Source organism: Melozone crissalis, unplaced genomic scaffold (genome assembly GCF_028551555.1).
Source record: "Melozone crissalis strain CALT ecotype California unplaced genomic scaffold, PUWL_Pcris_2 ptg000106l_1, whole genome shotgun sequence".
NCBI lineage: Eukaryota > Metazoa > Chordata > Aves > Passeriformes > Passerellidae > Melozone > Melozone crissalis.
The window spans coordinates 4342996-4359947 of NW_026535883.1; the positions used below are offsets into that span (position 1 = coordinate 4342996).

General features: G+C 46.6%; 1 protein-coding gene across 1 annotated transcript; it reads right to left on the reverse strand.

The window, feature by feature from the left end:
- Nucleotides 1–1270: 1270 nt before the first annotated feature.
- Nucleotides 1271–2224, reverse strand: LOC128947468 (taste receptor type 2 member 9-like). The gene has a single exon (XM_054291733.1). The coding sequence runs from the start codon at nucleotides 2222–2224 to the stop codon at nucleotides 1271–1273; it is 954 nt and encodes a 317-aa protein (XP_054147708.1).
- Between the last annotated feature and the right edge of the window lie 14728 nt (nucleotides 2225–16952).

Consider the following 16952-nt stretch of genomic DNA (forward strand, 5'->3'; position numbering starts at 1 on the left):
ACTCTGGAATAAGACGGGGGTGGCAAACAAGGTGGAACTGCTCATGAGTCAAGACAAAGACAGGGGAATCACTCCCCAGTTATTCTCACAGACAAAACAGACTTGAGGCAGAGAAAATCAGTTTGATTTATTGCCTATTGGAAACAGAGTAGGATGATGTAGAACATGCACACAAATAGAATATTTGATCTTCACCCCCCAATAATATCAGGGTTATTTTAACTCATTCAGAGATTCTCTAGCATCTCCTCTCTTCAGGAGCACAGGAGGACAGGGAATGTAGTTGGCAGTTCATAAAAAGTTGTCTCCTTCATTTTTCTCCTGCTCCAGCATGGCAGCCTCCCATGTCCTGCAGTCCTTCAGGACTTCTCTTTTACCAGGGGAGCCACAGTGGTCGCTGATGAGAAGAGCAGTGTCCGGTGTTTGGACCATTGGAGTGCCTGGAATTGGCTTTTCCCAGCATGGGACAGCCTTGACCTCACCTGGTTGAGACCCCACAGGCCCCCAGCTGCAGCTCCTGGCCCAGGCACCCTGTACATCTGCCTGTGGGTCACTGTGAGATGAAGCTGTGGCTTCATTCCACGCTGCACCTTGCACAAAACCCACTTTACTGGGGCTGTAAGTGAGCCAGAGTGCAGTGGGAAAGGCCAAGCTCATCTCCAGGTGAGAGCAGGCCAGGAGAGCAGTCCCACAGAGCAGGCAATCCTGTCCTTGCAGGCAGTGGGGCACAGAGGACACGCAGGGCTGCAGTGGGCAGGGGGCTCTGCAGCCCCTGAGCTCCCCGGGGCCGTTCCTGCCTCGCTCTTTGTGGCTCAGTGACAACCTCTGGGGAGTGACAGGGCTCAGCGTGTTCACACTCAGCTATCAGCCACTGCCAGGCACTCATACAGCCCATAATATGTGCCACAGCAGAAGGAAACCTATACCAAAATTGAGATTAAGCTGTTGTTTCATTCAGTCAGTTCAATCAGTGAAAATCAAAATTTTTCAGGCGGGTTTGTAGCATGATTATTGTCCTTTTGCATCCAGTGACTGTACATGGTCTAAATTACTTTGCTACTGATGTTTTCCAAGAGCTGTTTTAATGAAATGCAAATATTAATTCATTTATCTCCTACTCATATTAGTTTAAAGGGTTTGAAATGTATATTTTTAACATCTAGGCTGAACTTCTCTACAATCTATTCTGCCTGGAGAGTTGCAATTAACATTAATTGAAATTGTTTTCTCCAAAGATATTTTGCATGAACTCCAGCATTTGTTACAGTTTCTACCTCATGGAAAGCTTGCACTTCACACAAGAGGGACGCCTAAGCAGTGTCTTTTCCAGTTTGGGATTGCTGAGAATGAGAATAAGGGAATGAACACCTGGATAAGCATATTGAATTAAATAAGCAAGAAATAGCACATGACTTTGGTATGCCATTGAATAAACTAGAGTCAAGATCAGAAACATAAAGTTGATGGTGTACATTATGAAGAAGGAGAGAATAGATTTCATGGCTTTGTTGTGGGCATCCATGCTCAGGCTGTTCAGGGAGTTTGTCTGCATTTTGCACTTGTGTCTCCAGAGAGAAAAGAGAAGGAAAACCGCAGAAAAAATGACTACCATGAAGAAAGTGGTATATAAAAATCCAATGAGAAAATAAAGAGGGAATAAATGTTGCTCTCTTCCAATAGCTGCTTTCCAAAGTGTATCTGGGCTGGTGAAATTGAGGTTTTTACAGACAGTTTCATCAATAGTGTTGTAGACAAAAATTCCAATAATCAGGGAGAGCATCACTGACCCCAACAGAAGCCATGGCACCATCCTGTCAATTTTTACTTTCAGGTAGCTGAAGAACCTGTTCCTGAAATTGGCAATTTTTATACAATAAAAACCACAAAGACAGGCAGAAACCCACAAGTTGGAACAATTAAAAAAGCTGTAAGAACCTTGAAGTAGTTGAAATATGGGATGGACCAGAAGGTAATAGGGAAAAATCTCCAAGACAAAGACATATATCCATGAGAAACACAAACACCAAAACCTGGAGAATCCCAGCAGCAGCAAGATCTTCTCATTAGAGTTCAGGGTTTTCTTTTTGACCCAGGCAATGCAAAGCACCCAAACGATGAAAGCATTTATCCACATGCCAGGAAATGCCTCCAGGGTGGTGATAGCCAAAGCCATGGGCCAGTATGAAGTGACATTGAATTGCTGTGGAGAGAGAGAAGCTTCCATGGTGTGAGCTGGGGAGCAGAGCTGTGCTGGCCAAGGGCGCTGTGGCAGCAGAGCCTGAGGCAGGTCAGTGGCTGCTCTTGGTGGAGTGTCAGGGATGGCAAGAGGAGCTTTATAGAGCTGCTGCTGCTGCTGCTGGGGGGGATTTTGGTGCCGCTGCTGTGGGCACAGGGCAGGTGCAGGGATGTAAATGTGCTGGGTATCCCCTTACCCGGGGCCACTCTTGACTATTTGAATGTTGGTTTGGGGGGGGGTTGTGCCGGGTGTCACAAAGAGCGGAGATGTTTTTCTGTGGTGGAGAGTGTTTTGATTTTGATACTGATCCCTGTTTGATCAGTGTCAGGCTTCAGGATCTGGGTTTTTCTGTCCCTTTATAACCTCCAATAAAGAATTCATTTTTAAATGTGTTCATTCAAAACTATTTTGTTATTTTTTGATACTGATGGTGGGAAGAGCATTGCCTTGAGGGGATTTTATTTCCTAATGTTCCTGTTGTCTGCCTTATGCTATCATGTGTGTTTCCTCTATGGTTTTGCTGATAGAAGAAAAACATAGTATAGGATAGGGTATTTCCTTCCCTTCATTCCCTTCCTTCCCTTCCTTCCCGTCTTTCCTTCCTTCTTTCTTCTTCCCCTGTGTTTGGGAGGTGTGTGGAAGGTATTTCTATTAAAACAGGAATGTGAATATGAACTGTCTGTACTGGGAATGATCTTGTACAGGGATATTAAATGAAAATTTAAATTAGGTAAATTTAATTGCAACACACTACCATGGCTGGGACCTGGCCTCAACTCTGTGTGGGGAATATTTCACCTTAGAAAAATAATGCCATAAAATCAGTGTCTCCAATGCTGAATTTTCAAGCATGAAGATACGGATCAGGTGCTTGACACGCAGGTGTTTTCTGCTGGTTCAAATCCACCCCCTCCATTATATTTTGAGAAGAGGAAGGGTTATCCAACACTTTGTATCTCCCACCCATGTGCGTATTTTGGATGTCCTTGTGCATCTCAAATGGCACAAGACTCCTGTTTTTGTGCGTCTGGATGGCCACACAGCTGTATTGGCATCTGAGTCACGTCATACAAATAATGAATTGGTACCATCTGTGCTTGTTCAGGCAGAGCTGCTTTCCTCTCCAGAATCTGTTTCTTTCTCCCTTTATGACATGGGGAATCCCAGATGATTAGCCTTAGTTAGCTAGCTAGTTAGGTGAATGGTTGCCTAAATTCTGGCGCATTCCATTACTGCAGTGTATCAACTCTAATGCACAATGTTATGTTTATGTCCTTACCAACTGGAGAAGAATGCTCTGAGAAACAGTTGCCACAGAGGAATATTTCCCATTGCCCCTATCCCAGGTGACAGCCTGGGAAATAAGATTTTTTTTTGTTGTGGAATCCCTGTATGACTTGCCTTAGATAAAGCCTGCTTTTTCCAGATCTCCAGGCTGCTTATGTATTGAAGTGAAGGGAGAAAGACCATCCGATTGATGCATCGAACTCCAATTTTATTGATCAATCAATCACCTTAAATAGCAGTGTTAACGAACCTCATGCATATTCTGTAATCCAATTTCATGATAGGCTAACAGAGAAAATTCTAACCACTCCTCTTGTTTTAGAATACCTACAATTGTTTATTAAAAACAGAACCAGTGTTCCCAAAACTTCTTCATCTGTTCCCAGGCTGCCAGCTTTTCCCAGAGACGGTGTTCTGCTTGTTATGGGAAGACAGTCTGAGAACTTTATTGTTTATAAAAAGAGTCTAATTGTTTATAGAAATCAGAAGGCTGAGAACTGTTAGAAACTGCTTTACTTTTCCCTTTTACTTTTCTCTCAATTGTATGTCTCATGGCCTTTTTCTTTAAGTCATTCTCCGACATTTCCCCCGTCTTTTCCTTTTTGAGAAAGGAGGTTAGTTTGCAGGTTTTCCCTATTATCCTACCGACCATTTTTTGGATACAACAAGGTAAGATAATAGTGAAATTTTTCCTCACAGAAACTCTTGTGGAGGAGACATTACCAAATGTCAAGAGAAGTGCCTTGGATTACTTCCTGTTCACTGTCAGGAGCAAAGAAAAGAGAAGGGAACTCATCCACTACGCTTGGCAACACTTTAAACCTTAGAGCAGCTTCGTGTGGGGGCCTCGTAACAAACTCCAAAAGTACAGACCCCGCTCTGCCAGGGCTCAGCTGCACCAAAGGCCTGAGGACAAATAGGACACTCAGTGTCAGAAATGTGATCCTGTGGAGAAGGATCAGAACCAGTGCTCAGAGGTGGAATAATGATAACTTGCTTAAATAACAAGGTCCACCCTGCGGTTGGGCTGGTATTCCATTCCAGGCTCTATCTCTACAAATTAAAAATATCCCCGTGGGTAATTTCTTAGGTGTCATAATAGTAGAGCCTTTACACTGGTTATAAAGCTGTTTGGACACTGTTTCCAGGTTTAGAGATGAATCCAAAGAAGCCCATGTCTGTTTATGCTGACTCATCCTTTGAAATTTAGAGTAATCAAAGCTGAACCACCCACTGTTGAAAGATGCAATTATCTAATGCTTGACTGGGATCTCCTCTTATAGGACCTACAACAGAATGTTATGTTAAAGGCACCAGTTTCCTACACCTTATTGAGGCTATATATGAAGCACTTTGAGCTTTAACCCTTTTCAAAATACACTGTACCTCCCACCGATAATAAGCCAAGATTTTTTGCTCATGAGATTCATAAAGGTCTAAAGCTGAAGCAGTGTTTAGCCCTGTCTCATCCCGTAGTGCCTACTCCCAATTATGTTCCCAGGTATGTCTATAACTACAGGTGTGGTACCATAAATGGAAAAGTGACAATTGATCCACCTTTTTTCATGGGTTTCTCAGAAATGTTCAAAGTCAGTTTTCAGTCTGTAATCCTTTAGTCATTTGGCTCAAATGGCATCAGCTGGGCGATTCTCAGTCCTTTGTTAATTTGGAGTGGTGAAAAAATAGCATGCATCCAAAGCACTTAAAATATTTAACTTAGCAAACTTATTTGCAAATCATGTAAAATCACTTAAATCTAATTCAAACTTAACAGAATCTAACTTAACTTAAACTTAATAACAGATAAAACCTACCATAGAAATAATATATGGCATTCACTATAACTCACCCACGGGCCCGATTCCAAAACACTCAACCAAAACAACCCTTCTCACCTCTTTGCTGCAGCATCTACACCAAAAGCACACTCACAACATCCCACTCATACAATCAATCCAACACATCTCAACATTTTTAAACTTTTCAAAACACAGCTTTAGAGTCTAATGTTCCACCGGCCCAGCCATCCAGGCTTCTCATGTTCAAAGTCTCTGGTAATACAGGTGTTTCCAAGACAGCATAATCAATGCCGAGCCAAGTCGGCCGAAATTTGACTCTCGCATTCATTTACACTGATTTCTGTTTTACAGTCTGTGCTGGGCTTTTGTTTCACAGCGTGCGCCAGGGAGAACAAAAGATCTTTCCAACCTAGGCGAAAAACATCCCGACAGCAACAGTTCCTGGTGTCGCCCGTTTAGTTTCACCATCTTTTAATTGCAATAGAAATCTTTTCTTTTGTTGACAAAAGTCACAATTATTACGGCTGCTAGGTCTCAAACTGTAGCTCCTGCCGGCTGCGAGGCGGAGGGAGAAGTGCTCCCGCTTGAAAAAGCGCTCTGAAGTCGGAATCCGCTAAGGAGTGTGTAACAACTCACTTGCCGAATCAACTAGCCCTGAAAATGGATGGCGCTGGACGCTCATCAGAGCCCAGAAAAGGTGTTGGTTGATCTAGACAACAGGACGAAAACTATCAATGCACAGCATGATTGCTCCTCCATCACCTGCTCTCTGATGTCCAGTCACTGTTCCCAAGCAGCAACTGGCCGCCCGTGGACATCTGGCCCCCAGTTCACACATGAGGGTGACGCGGCTCCGGTCGCTCCCCCCGCGGCGCTCTTTGATCACTTCCGGCGCGGCTCTAAGGGTGGCGCGGCTTGGTTTCTGCTGCGGCGGCTCCGCTCTCAGGGCGGCATGGCTGCTCCCGCGCGGCGGCTTTGATCTTCCCGCCGCTGCCTCCTGTTGGCCATGGCGGCGCGCCCGTGCCGAGTTCGGAGTAGCACAGCACCGCAATTCCACCATAAATCACCGAATTTACACATTTCTGTTAATCCATAAACCATATGGAAAATCCCTTTACCGTAGTCATAAGTCCAAAGTCCTGTTAAATCCTTCTGCTAATTCATCTCTGCTCTGTGCTGCGGGTCACTCCCTTCGCGGCGGTTCTGCTTCTCCCGCGGTGGCTCCCTGTGGTGTCGGGTCGAAGGCTCCCTGTTGCGGAGGATTAGAGACTCCCTGCTGCGGAGGGTTAGAGGCAGGAGAGAGTACCGATGCTGCAGCGATGACTTCTGTTGGTGCCTGGCATTCCCGGCACAAGTGGCCCATGCCTTCGCATCGGTAACATTTCGTGCGGCCCTCTTTATTTGATGCTGCAAACGCAGCTGACACTTGGAGAGGTGCAAGAGCGGCTAACACCTGATTCTGAGAGGACTTTGCCTGTTCTCGCAAACCTATTCCTATCTGTTTGAGTGCATCTACCACAAAAGCCTGCTGCCCGGTAGGAATAAGAGCCATCCTCTCTAATGCCTCCTCGATAGTCCAATTCGCACCTAAGGTATTAAGTATGTTTCTAGTAGTGGAATTACAATTTTGAATACAACACTGTTTAAGGAGGGCTCCGCGCATAAATTCCGCTACTCCAGCTCTCTCAATTGCAGCCGCAGCTCTATCAACAAAAGCGCCAAATGACTCATCTCTGCCTTGCTTAATTCCCATATACACTGGTATCCTTCCTGGTTCTTTCACCATGTCTATTGCGAGTCTGACTAACCTCATTGCCTCCCGGCACTGTTCCGGACCTATTAAAGCTTGTGCATCAGTACGATGGAAAGGTCCCAGACCCATAAGCTCATTTATAGTGATACCATGCAGGGGGTCACCTGGCTGTCTCTGAACTGCTACGCACTCATTTACGAGCCCTTGACAATGGGCATTAAACAGCAATTGTTGATGTTGGGTAAAGATTAATTTCACTATGCGACGACAATCATTAACAAGAAGAATGCTAGTGTCAAAAATATAGTCGAGCATTTGCTTGGCTGGTTCGCTTTTAAATCCAAACTGACTAACAGTAGCTCGCAATTGAGATAACATTTTCCAGTCAAGAGCACTGATCGTCGCCTGAATTCCCCCCCCCGCCTGAGGGGTAAAAACAACTGGACAAGCCAGCTCGTTAGCCATGCTCATCAGCTCCTGATCTCCCTTTTCCATGGCATCTTTGGCCAGGGCAGCCCACGCATCTCTTCTATCCCTGGCAATCGTTACCGCCAAATCGTTTTCCGACCCAGGGACCGACTGATTGCTTTTTGGGAACGGAGTATACGTTTGTGGCCCCAGCTGCTGTGAGATAGCAGATACGGGAGAGTCAGAGGCGCTCAATGTAGCCTGCGGCAAAGCGGGCAATAAAGCACCCTGCGGAGCTCGGCTCGTTAAGGGCAATAAACCGCCCTGTGGAGCTTGACTCATTAGGGGGGGCTGGCTTGTTAAAGGAGGCGGCGAAACGGGTAATATAGTGCTCTGCGAAGCTTGGCTCACTGGAGCCTGGCCCGAAACCTGGCTCGGAGCCTGGCCCGGAGCCTGGCTCGCAGCCTGGCTTGAAGCCTGGCTTGCAGCCGGGCTTGCTAAAGGAGGCAGGGAAGCTGGTAATAAAACCGTCCTCGATGCAGGGCCAAGAGGAGTGCCCGAATCCTTATCAAATTCCCTGTCTCGATCATATTCTTTATTACGATCATGGGCGGCAGTAGCCTGGTGCGCAGCCCTTTTTTTAGCTTGAAATTGTAAGAGCTCGGTGTTAACGACCCGCCATAATTTACCCAACTTCCTGGCAGTTTTATCATCATCTAAAGTAGCCTGCCACAATAAATCACCAAATTTACGCCACTCAGACAACTCGTGAACTGTGTGAGGATTTACAAAGATTCCCCTTTCTAAACCATAAGCTAAAAGACCCGGTAATTCTTTCTGTAAGTCTATTCCCTTAATTTGCCTTTTTTGCAAAAAGGTAATAAAAAGTTCATAGGCGGCTTGCCTTTCCATACCTATATAAGTGCGCGCGCTTTGCAGCTCTTCAAGGCTGCGGCCACATGTATCGGACGAGCCCGTCTATACGGTCGCTCGCAGCACGGCACAGATCGGCGGGTTGCCCTCCGCTTTTTCTTCCGTGCTTCTTTTGCCGTTCCGGCTGCAGTTTCGATCTTCGGAACCCGAACCTGGCTTCACTTCCCCGTGGCGTTCGCTTCCCCGTGGTGTTCGCTATCACGGTCGGAGGTCAGCATATATTGAAGTGAAGGGAGGAAGACCATCCGATTGATGCATCGAACTCCAATTTTATTGATCAATCAATCACCTTAAATAGCAGTGTTAACGAACCTCATGCATATTCTGTAATCCAATTTCATGATAGGCTAACAGAGAAAATTCTAACCACTCCTCTTGTTTTAGAATACCTACAATTGTTTATTAAAAACAGAACCAGTGTTCCCAAAACTTCTTCATCTGTTCCCAGGCTGCCAGCTTTTCCCAGAGACGGTGTTCTGCTTGTTATGGGAAGACAGTCTGAGAACTTTATTGTTTATAAAAAGAGTCTAATTGTTTATAGAAATCAGAAGGCTGAGAACTGTTAGAAACTGCTTTACTTTTCCCTTTTACTTTTCTCTCAATTGTATGTCTCATGGCCTTTTTCTTTAAGTCATTCTCCAACACTTATGTACCATTTTCAATGGAGTTATGGCTGTGTTACTGCTGGCCAGCCCGAGCAGTGCAGCTCTGCCCCAGCTGATGTTCCCAATGTGCCCTGGTGATAACCCAGATGCTGAGGAGTGGCAGACTGAACTGGTATCACTGAATCTGGCTGAGATCTCCATCCAGATAATGAGGTCAGGAAATCCTAATCTCAAGAACCTGCATGCTTATCTCCTGCACCCTTCTTGCCTTAGCTCTTCTTAACAGTCCCAGCTCACTACAAGCTGGGAGGAAATGCAGATATTTTGCAAGTAAAATAATTCAGAGCATCCTTCTTTCTTGTTTTCACCTAATTTTGGCACTGTTTTAAATTCTCCAAAAAAAAAAGTATATAAACTTGATGTGGTGGAACAGTGCATCTGTGTCAAACGTCTGACTTTGCTCATGCTCTCCACCCGCACAACATTGCACTGATGGGACAGAGCTGCTGTATTAAAGAAAAAGGATTTTTCCTGATATTGGATGGTCTTGTGGAGAGAGCTCCATAAACCCTGAGTGCCTACAAAATCAGAGCCCTGCAGGAGGAGGAAAGGGTTGGTCTTCTCTTGTGCAAGATTTACACTTGGAATGTCCATGTCTGGATGCAGGCAGTGCTGGGGCCCAGGCGCTCCCTATGAGAGGAGGTTGGGGCTGCACCATGCTGGACACACTGTGGTCTTCCTCAAGTGTTGGTGGCATCAGGGTTTTGACCAGACTGAGACATAACCCCTGACCCCCCAGAAGGGCCCCTGTGTGTGCAGCTGTGTCTGTGCTGTACAGGTGGAGAGCAGGAACTGCTACAGAGGAATCCCCCTTACACCAGAGAGATGAAGACTGGGAATTCCAAAAAGAAGAGCGTGAGAGAAACCTGCCATGTTTTCTGGAGAACTGCACAACCTCTGCTCAAAAGAATAATGGAACTAAAAGAGGGAAGCAGTAGTGTGTTGTGTCTCTTTGGTAGCCTCTGGTGGTGCCTCTCTCTTTTTTTGGTAGTGGGGTTGAGGTGGTGCTTCCCCCTCCCTTTTCCAGGCTGTGAGCTGAGAAATGCTCCTTAGGCCTCGGCCTTGATGAGCAGCACCTGGGCCCAGCTCCTCTTGAGCTTATCAGAGCTACTGTCTGCTCCCAGGAACTGCTGCTGCCTTATGAGATCCTGGGCTTTTTGTATGAACAGCCTAAGAAATCACTTCTTTTGCCTGAATGGCAGAACATCCTGGTTCTCACACTTTCAAAGGAGGAGTGTGGAACTGAAGTGCAGCCAGAGTGAAACATTGTTATGACTAAAGCCCACATTCTTGCAGCCCTATAAACAAAAACGAAGGTCCAAAATGAGACCCTTTGAGCTCTCCTAGCGTGCCGTGACCAATGAGGCCTCACATAGCTGGGAACTCTCAAGTTTGCTGCACTCAGAGGATCCCTGAACAAAAACTCGATCCTGGACAAATCCCCCACTCCTCGAGGCTAAACTCTTGGCCTGGTGATGAGATGTAAAGACATTCAAAGCAAATATTTCACTGCCTTTGAGGGCAATTTTTCACAGGTACCTTGCAATGACTCTGTCTGCATGCATACATGTGTGAATGTGCTTTGACAAATATGGGAGAAATTCTCCTCTTAGATGTTGAAGTATCTTAGATATTTATGTAAGTTAGGCCTGTAAGTAACTTTAATATAAGCTAAAAGCTAAGTTAAATGCTGTTAAGTGTTATTCCTTTGCTAAATTGTTAAATTTAAGAAGAAAGTTAAGTACCTTTGAGTGTTGTTAACCTTTAGGCCTCTCTTATCCTTTTTTATCCTTGCCCTTTCTACCATTTTGTTGCACACACCTAAACACTCACACACACTCAGACACACACAAACACACAGAGATAGTCCTTGGTTCATTTCTGTTTTGATTGATGGCATTTTTTTTCCTGTTTTTTTCCCTTGAAAAGCCTTAACTATCTAGTTAAGTAGTAGAGTGAATCTTGCCAGCAAACTTCATCATGCTCTTGCTTATTATTAAATCTGGTTTTTACTGATGCCCCTGCCAGTGATTCTTGAAGCGATCTCAAGCACTCATTTTGTAACAGGGCTGTAGTTGCTCCTTCAGGCTGAAGGGGAGATGTTGATGTTCGGCTTTCTTTGGACACATGGGTTGAACAGGCTGTAACTCCCATTCCTGGCCCAGCAAAAGGGAACAGGTGCTCATCACTTCTTTCATTTCTCTGTGACTTCCAAGAGTGTTGGAGCACTGCCTTGCTTTACGCAGTGCCCGCAGCCCCTTTTATGACTCTGCTCAGGGGAATGCTGTGTCCAAAACATCTTGGGCTTTAGCTCCTCCCTTGTCTGAGGGAGGCCCCACATATTTGGTCTCCACCTCTGGCAGATACTTTCCTCTTGGGAGAACAGGAGGCCAAACAGACCCTGACAAGAATGGGTGGAAAATGCACCACTAGCACCAGGCACAGGAAAAACTGTCCCTCTGTGCCCAAGCTAGTGACAGAAATGAAGAATGCAGATTCGGCTCTGTTCAGGCAGGAATTATTTTGTGTTCAGAGAATGTGCTGGGGTTTGTTGAGCTTGGGTGGGTGCCATGCCCCCACCTAGCTGCTCCTTTATTCTTGTTCTCCAATAGGCCAAGGGGAGAATAGAAGGTGCTACTGTCATGGAGAAAACAGACTTGAGTTAAGAAAAATGATTTTATTTTATTGGCTATTGATAATAGAGTAGCATAATACGCAACAAACATAAAACTAGAACCCTTTCCCTTCTCCTCTTCATCTTCACAAATCAAAATTCTCTCTTCCTTTCCTGGCTTCTCCACCTCCTCTGCCACAATATTGTGCGGGGACAGGGAATGAGGGCTGCAGTCAGTCCATAGAAAGTTTTCCATTCCTTCCTCCTCACTTTCTTCCATGCTCAAGTGTGACTCCCATCCGTGGGCTGCAGTCCTTCAGGATCAGGCAGCTCTGACATGGAGTCACCATAGGCTGCAGTCTTTCAAATTGCACCCGCCCTACCCAGTGTTACAAGTGATAATATTGCAAAAAACAGAGACACAGCAGAAAGAAATATAAACCCAAACACAAATAAACCTGATGCTGAGTTAAGTCCTTTTTTAATCACTAAACACCAAAGGGTTTGAGGAAAGTTTGCAGTGCCCTTACTGCCCCTTTGCATCCAGGCCATGTACCAGATCTAAATAAATTTGTTATTGACAAGAATTGAACTCAGAGATGCTCCAACCAGGGGGAGGAGCCAAGCATTCCTACCTGGATATAATCTGACATTTGGGACACCAGAGGCAGCCTTTTCCCACTGGATTCCCAGAGGAAGACAAGGCCCATCTAAATCATCACTGCACATTCAGAAGAAAACTACACCCTTCTACAGCACCACTCCTTCAACAGAACCACACCTGTCACTGCAGGAGGGCTGCAGCCACCATTCCTCCAGGCTGCTACCAACACCCTGCCCCACAAGGTGTCAGGTCATGTTCTGACTCTGTGAGTAGCTTTTTTTTTTATTTGTATTTTTAATTTCCCTTCTAAAGGACTGCTATTCCTATTGCCTATCTTTTCCTGAGAGCCCCTTAATTTCAAAATTATAATAAGTTGGAGACAGAGGGTTTACATTTTCCATTTCAAGAGACGCTTCTGCCTTCCTTAGCTGATACCAGTCTTTTCAAACCAAAGTAGTGATTATGGCCACAGTTGTGGCCCCGTATGAAGTGACATTGGATTGCTGTGGAGGGTGAGAAGCTTCCATGGTGTGAGCTGGGGAGCAGAGCTGTGCTGGCCAAGGGGGCTGTGGCAGCAGAGCCTGAGGCAGGTCAGTGGCTGCTCTTGGTGGAGTGTCAGGGATGGCAAGAGGAGCTTTATAGAGCTGCTGCTGCTGGGGGGGATTTTGGTGCCGCTGCTGTGGGCACAGGGCAGGTGCTAGGATGTAAATGTTCTGGGTATCCCCTTACCTGGGGCCACTCTTGACTATTTGAATGTTGGTTTGTGGGGGCTGTGCCAGGTGTCACAAAGAGCGGAGATGTTTTTCTGCGGTGGAGAGTATTTTGATTTTGATACTGATCCCTGTTTGATCAGTGTCAGGCTTCAGGATCTGGGTTCTTCTGTCCTTTTTTGCCTATGATCATCATGCAGAGCCCTGGCTGTGCTCAGCAGGTCAGGGGACTTGTTGTCTTTTCAGGCTGAGAGTCTGGATGCTGCAACATTGAGTCCTGATGCTGGAGAAGTGGAGTTCATTTTGATGCCTCATAGGCATTGAAATCCAGGTTGGTTTTTCCAATGGCATAGCCATACGAGTAAGTGAAAAGCCCCATAGGGCAGGTGATGGGAGACACAGAAAGTAATGCTGGATTTTTTCGCATGTTTAATTTCGGCCACATGGTAGGAAAGTGAAAAAATCAGATAAGTCCCTGTGCCAAGGTTCCCATCTCATCTGCTTGGGAAAGTGAAGGCTTTCAAAGATGGCACCATGCTGACTTTCCCCCACACTGCAGTGCCCTAAAGCTTCCAAATGAATTTAGACCCTGAAAGCTGTGAGGTTTTTCCCAGGCAAGTTGTGTTAAGCTCCGTAGGGCATGGACTGCCTGTGCCCTTAGGGGTAGTACAGGACCTGTCCCATTTGGCCTTGCACATCAGGACCACAGCAACCAAGGAGGTCTCATCTCATGCTGTGGTGGAAGCAGGAAAAATGAAAGCCCAAGCAAGAGCTCTATGGCTACAAGAAATGAACCCCCAGCATTTTCTCTCTTCCAAATGATAATAGCCATGTTTTCTGTGGGATAGAACAGCCAGCAGGATGTTACATGAATATTCATATCACATGCTCCTAATTGCATTCATTGGCCACCATACAGACTTGGAAAGTGACCCAGAGCAGTTTTCCATTCTCTTCCAGCACTGGGCAGCCATTCCCATTGAGTTCTCACACTTGTCATGTGTCAGCTTCTCCAGGCTGGGCACATCCTGCATCTGTGCCCATGGGCTGTGTAGGGTGGCTCTGCTGATGGACACCCTGTCCCCTGCAGTGCCAGCTGAGTGGGGCTGGTGCACCGGAGAGACAGGGATTCTGTGCTGGCTGTCACATTCTCAGGGGTTTCATGGGGAAATCGAAGAACGGAAGCCAGCATGGTTCACTGGGACTGTGCTGTTTTCTGTGGTAACGTGTGCAAAGTGCTGGATTTTGCCTGCTGAGTCTTGTGGCATGTGAGGTTGGGAGGGATGGATGTTGCACTGGATGTAGGGAATGAGATGGATCTTCCAGGACTTTTTTTGTATAATCAACTGTGGCTTTCAGGTTAAAGCATGAAGTGCAAGAGCAGCAGCAGTGAAAAAGGGGATGTGTGGCTGTTTCTGTTTTTTCAAGTACTTTCATAGGGCAGATGTGTCCAGCACAGCTGCTTTTAGTCTACCTTTGGACCTGAGCTGCTGGTGACAGAAATGATCAGTTCACAGTGGTTTTGCTGTGTTCTTACTGGAGATATTTCATGTTTCACCTGCTGTGATGGGTGACCCTTGTGCAGCTGTTACATTCCCACCCAGCTCGTTGACTCTCACCTACAGTTGGGGCCGGGGTGGAAAATTACATGGAAAACCTCATGGATTGAGATAGGGACAGGGAGGTAAATCACCAGGTAATATCAACAACAGAAGAGTCTTGAGGAGAACAAAATCAAATTCTTTATTGACTATGGGAAATATTGTAGGCTGATAAGAAACAAAGAGAAAATTTGAACCTGCTACCTTCCACCCTCCCCTTCTTCCTCAGAGCAGTTTGACATCTCTTTCCCAGGTTCTCTATATCTTTCCCCTACATCAGGGATGGGGAATGGGGGTTGCAGTCAGTTCATAACAAGTTGTCTCCTCCACTCTGTCCTTGCACTCTTCCCCTGCTCTAGCAATGGCCCCTCCATTGGGCTGCAGTCCTTCAGCATGAGCTGATTCCAGCGTGGCCTCTGCAGTGGCTGCCATCCCTCAGGATACACCCAGCCCATTGATTGTGCTGTGGGGTTCTCCTGGGGCTGCAGGTGCCTCACCTTTCCACCACAGACCTCCATGGGCTGCAGGGCACGCTTGCCTCACCGTGGTGCTTTTCACAGCCTGCAGGGGAATTCTTTCTCCAGCACATGGAGCAACCTATCCCCTCCATTCCTTGGCCCTGTCCTTCAGGAATGTTTCTCACAATATTCCTCGGTCCTCCCTGCTGGGATATGTTCCATCCATAACTGGACTTCAATGAGGAGAAGGTCACTGTTCTTTCAGGATTTAATCCTGGAAAACAAAATGAAATCTCCTCAGGGCATGTTTCCTGACCTTTTTATGGAAACATAAATTCAAATCCAAAGGCCTCCTAGCTCCAGAAGGTGGATTAGCATGTTATCAAGTGCCTTTAATTATTTGTTTCCTTGTTTCTGGGCAGTTGCTGTCTAAGGAGATTTGGGTAGTTTGGTGAGGCAGCCTGCTAGAATCAGTGGTTGAGAGGTTGCTCTGGCCTAAATGTTTGCATCTCTCAGTTCAGAAGCAGGGAGGAAGGTTTTGCAGGTGAGATGAGAAATGCACACCTGGCACTGGGTGTCAGGTAAAACGACCCTCTGAGCGTGAGCTGGTAAAAGAAATGACCAGTTCAGGTTCTGCTCTATTCATGCTGGTGTCAAGGAAAGTTTCCTGTCTCACCACCCAGGAGGCCTCTGACAGTCACGCCCCAGCACCAGAGGCTGTCACTGCAGGCACCAAAGCCCCTTCACCGTGGGCAGCTGCCCCACTCCACTCCCTGCACACACCATGCTCACAGCCAGACCAGGTTTCCTCTCCAGCTTGGCACTGGCTTTCCCATAGTGGAGTCTCAGGCCTCTGGATCTTTCAAGCACTTTAGTCATGGCACAGTAGCACAGAGGCAGCTCAAGCTGGGTGCCTCTGAGGAGGTAAGCCAAACTATTGGATCCCTGGGATTTTGTGTCCTTCCTGTCTGTGCACATGATGACTGGGGTGTCTTGAGTGTCCAGTCAGCTGGCTGGTGCCACAGGTCCCTGTGCCCTTTGCAGTGCAAGGCCTGGCACCATGCTTGGGACTCCCAGCACTTCCCCACAGCCTGCAGCTCCCTCCCATTGCAGCTGCTGCCTGAGCTGTCTGTACTGATTGTGTTCCTCCCCACTGGAACTATTTCACGTTTCACTCTCATGGGGAGCTGTCCTTGGGCAGCTCTCAGAGCCCCACTCAGTCCCTCCTGGACTCTCACTCTGGAATAGGCCAGGGGTGGAAAATAAGGTGGAACTGCTCATGAGTCAAGACAAAGACAGGGGAATCACTCCTCAGTTATTCTCACAGACAAAACAGACTTGAGGTAGAGAAAATTAGTTTAATTTATTGCTGATTGAAAACAGAGTAGGATGATGCAGAACATGCACACAACTAGAATATTTGATCTTCACCCCCAGTAATCTCAGCCTTAATTTCACACATTTAGGGATCATCTAGCACCTCCTCTCCTAAGGAGTCGAAGAAACAGGGAATGTTGTTGTCAGTTCATTAAAAGTTGTCTCCTTCATTTTTCTCCTGCTCCAGCATGGCAGCCTCCCATGTCCTTCAGGACTTCTCTTTTACCAGAGAAGACACATTGGTCGCTGATGAGAAGAGCAGTGTCTAGTGTTGGGACCATTGGAGTGCCTGGAATTGGCTTTTCCCAGCATGGGACAGCCTTGACCTCACCTGGTTGAGACCCCACAGGCTCCCAGCTGCAGCTCCTGGCCCAGGCACCCTGTACATTTGCCTGTGGGTCATTGTGAGATGAAGCTGTGGCTTCATTCCACACTGCACCTTGCACAAAACCCACCTTCCTGGGGCTGTAAGTGAGCCAGAGTGCAGTGGGAAAAGCCAAGCTCATC

Excerpts from the sequence above, each read along its gene's own strand:
- LOC128947468 (XM_054291733.1), bottom strand. The coding sequence starts at position 2,224 with ATGGAAGCTTCTCTCTCTCCACAGCAATTCAATGTCACTTCATACTGG.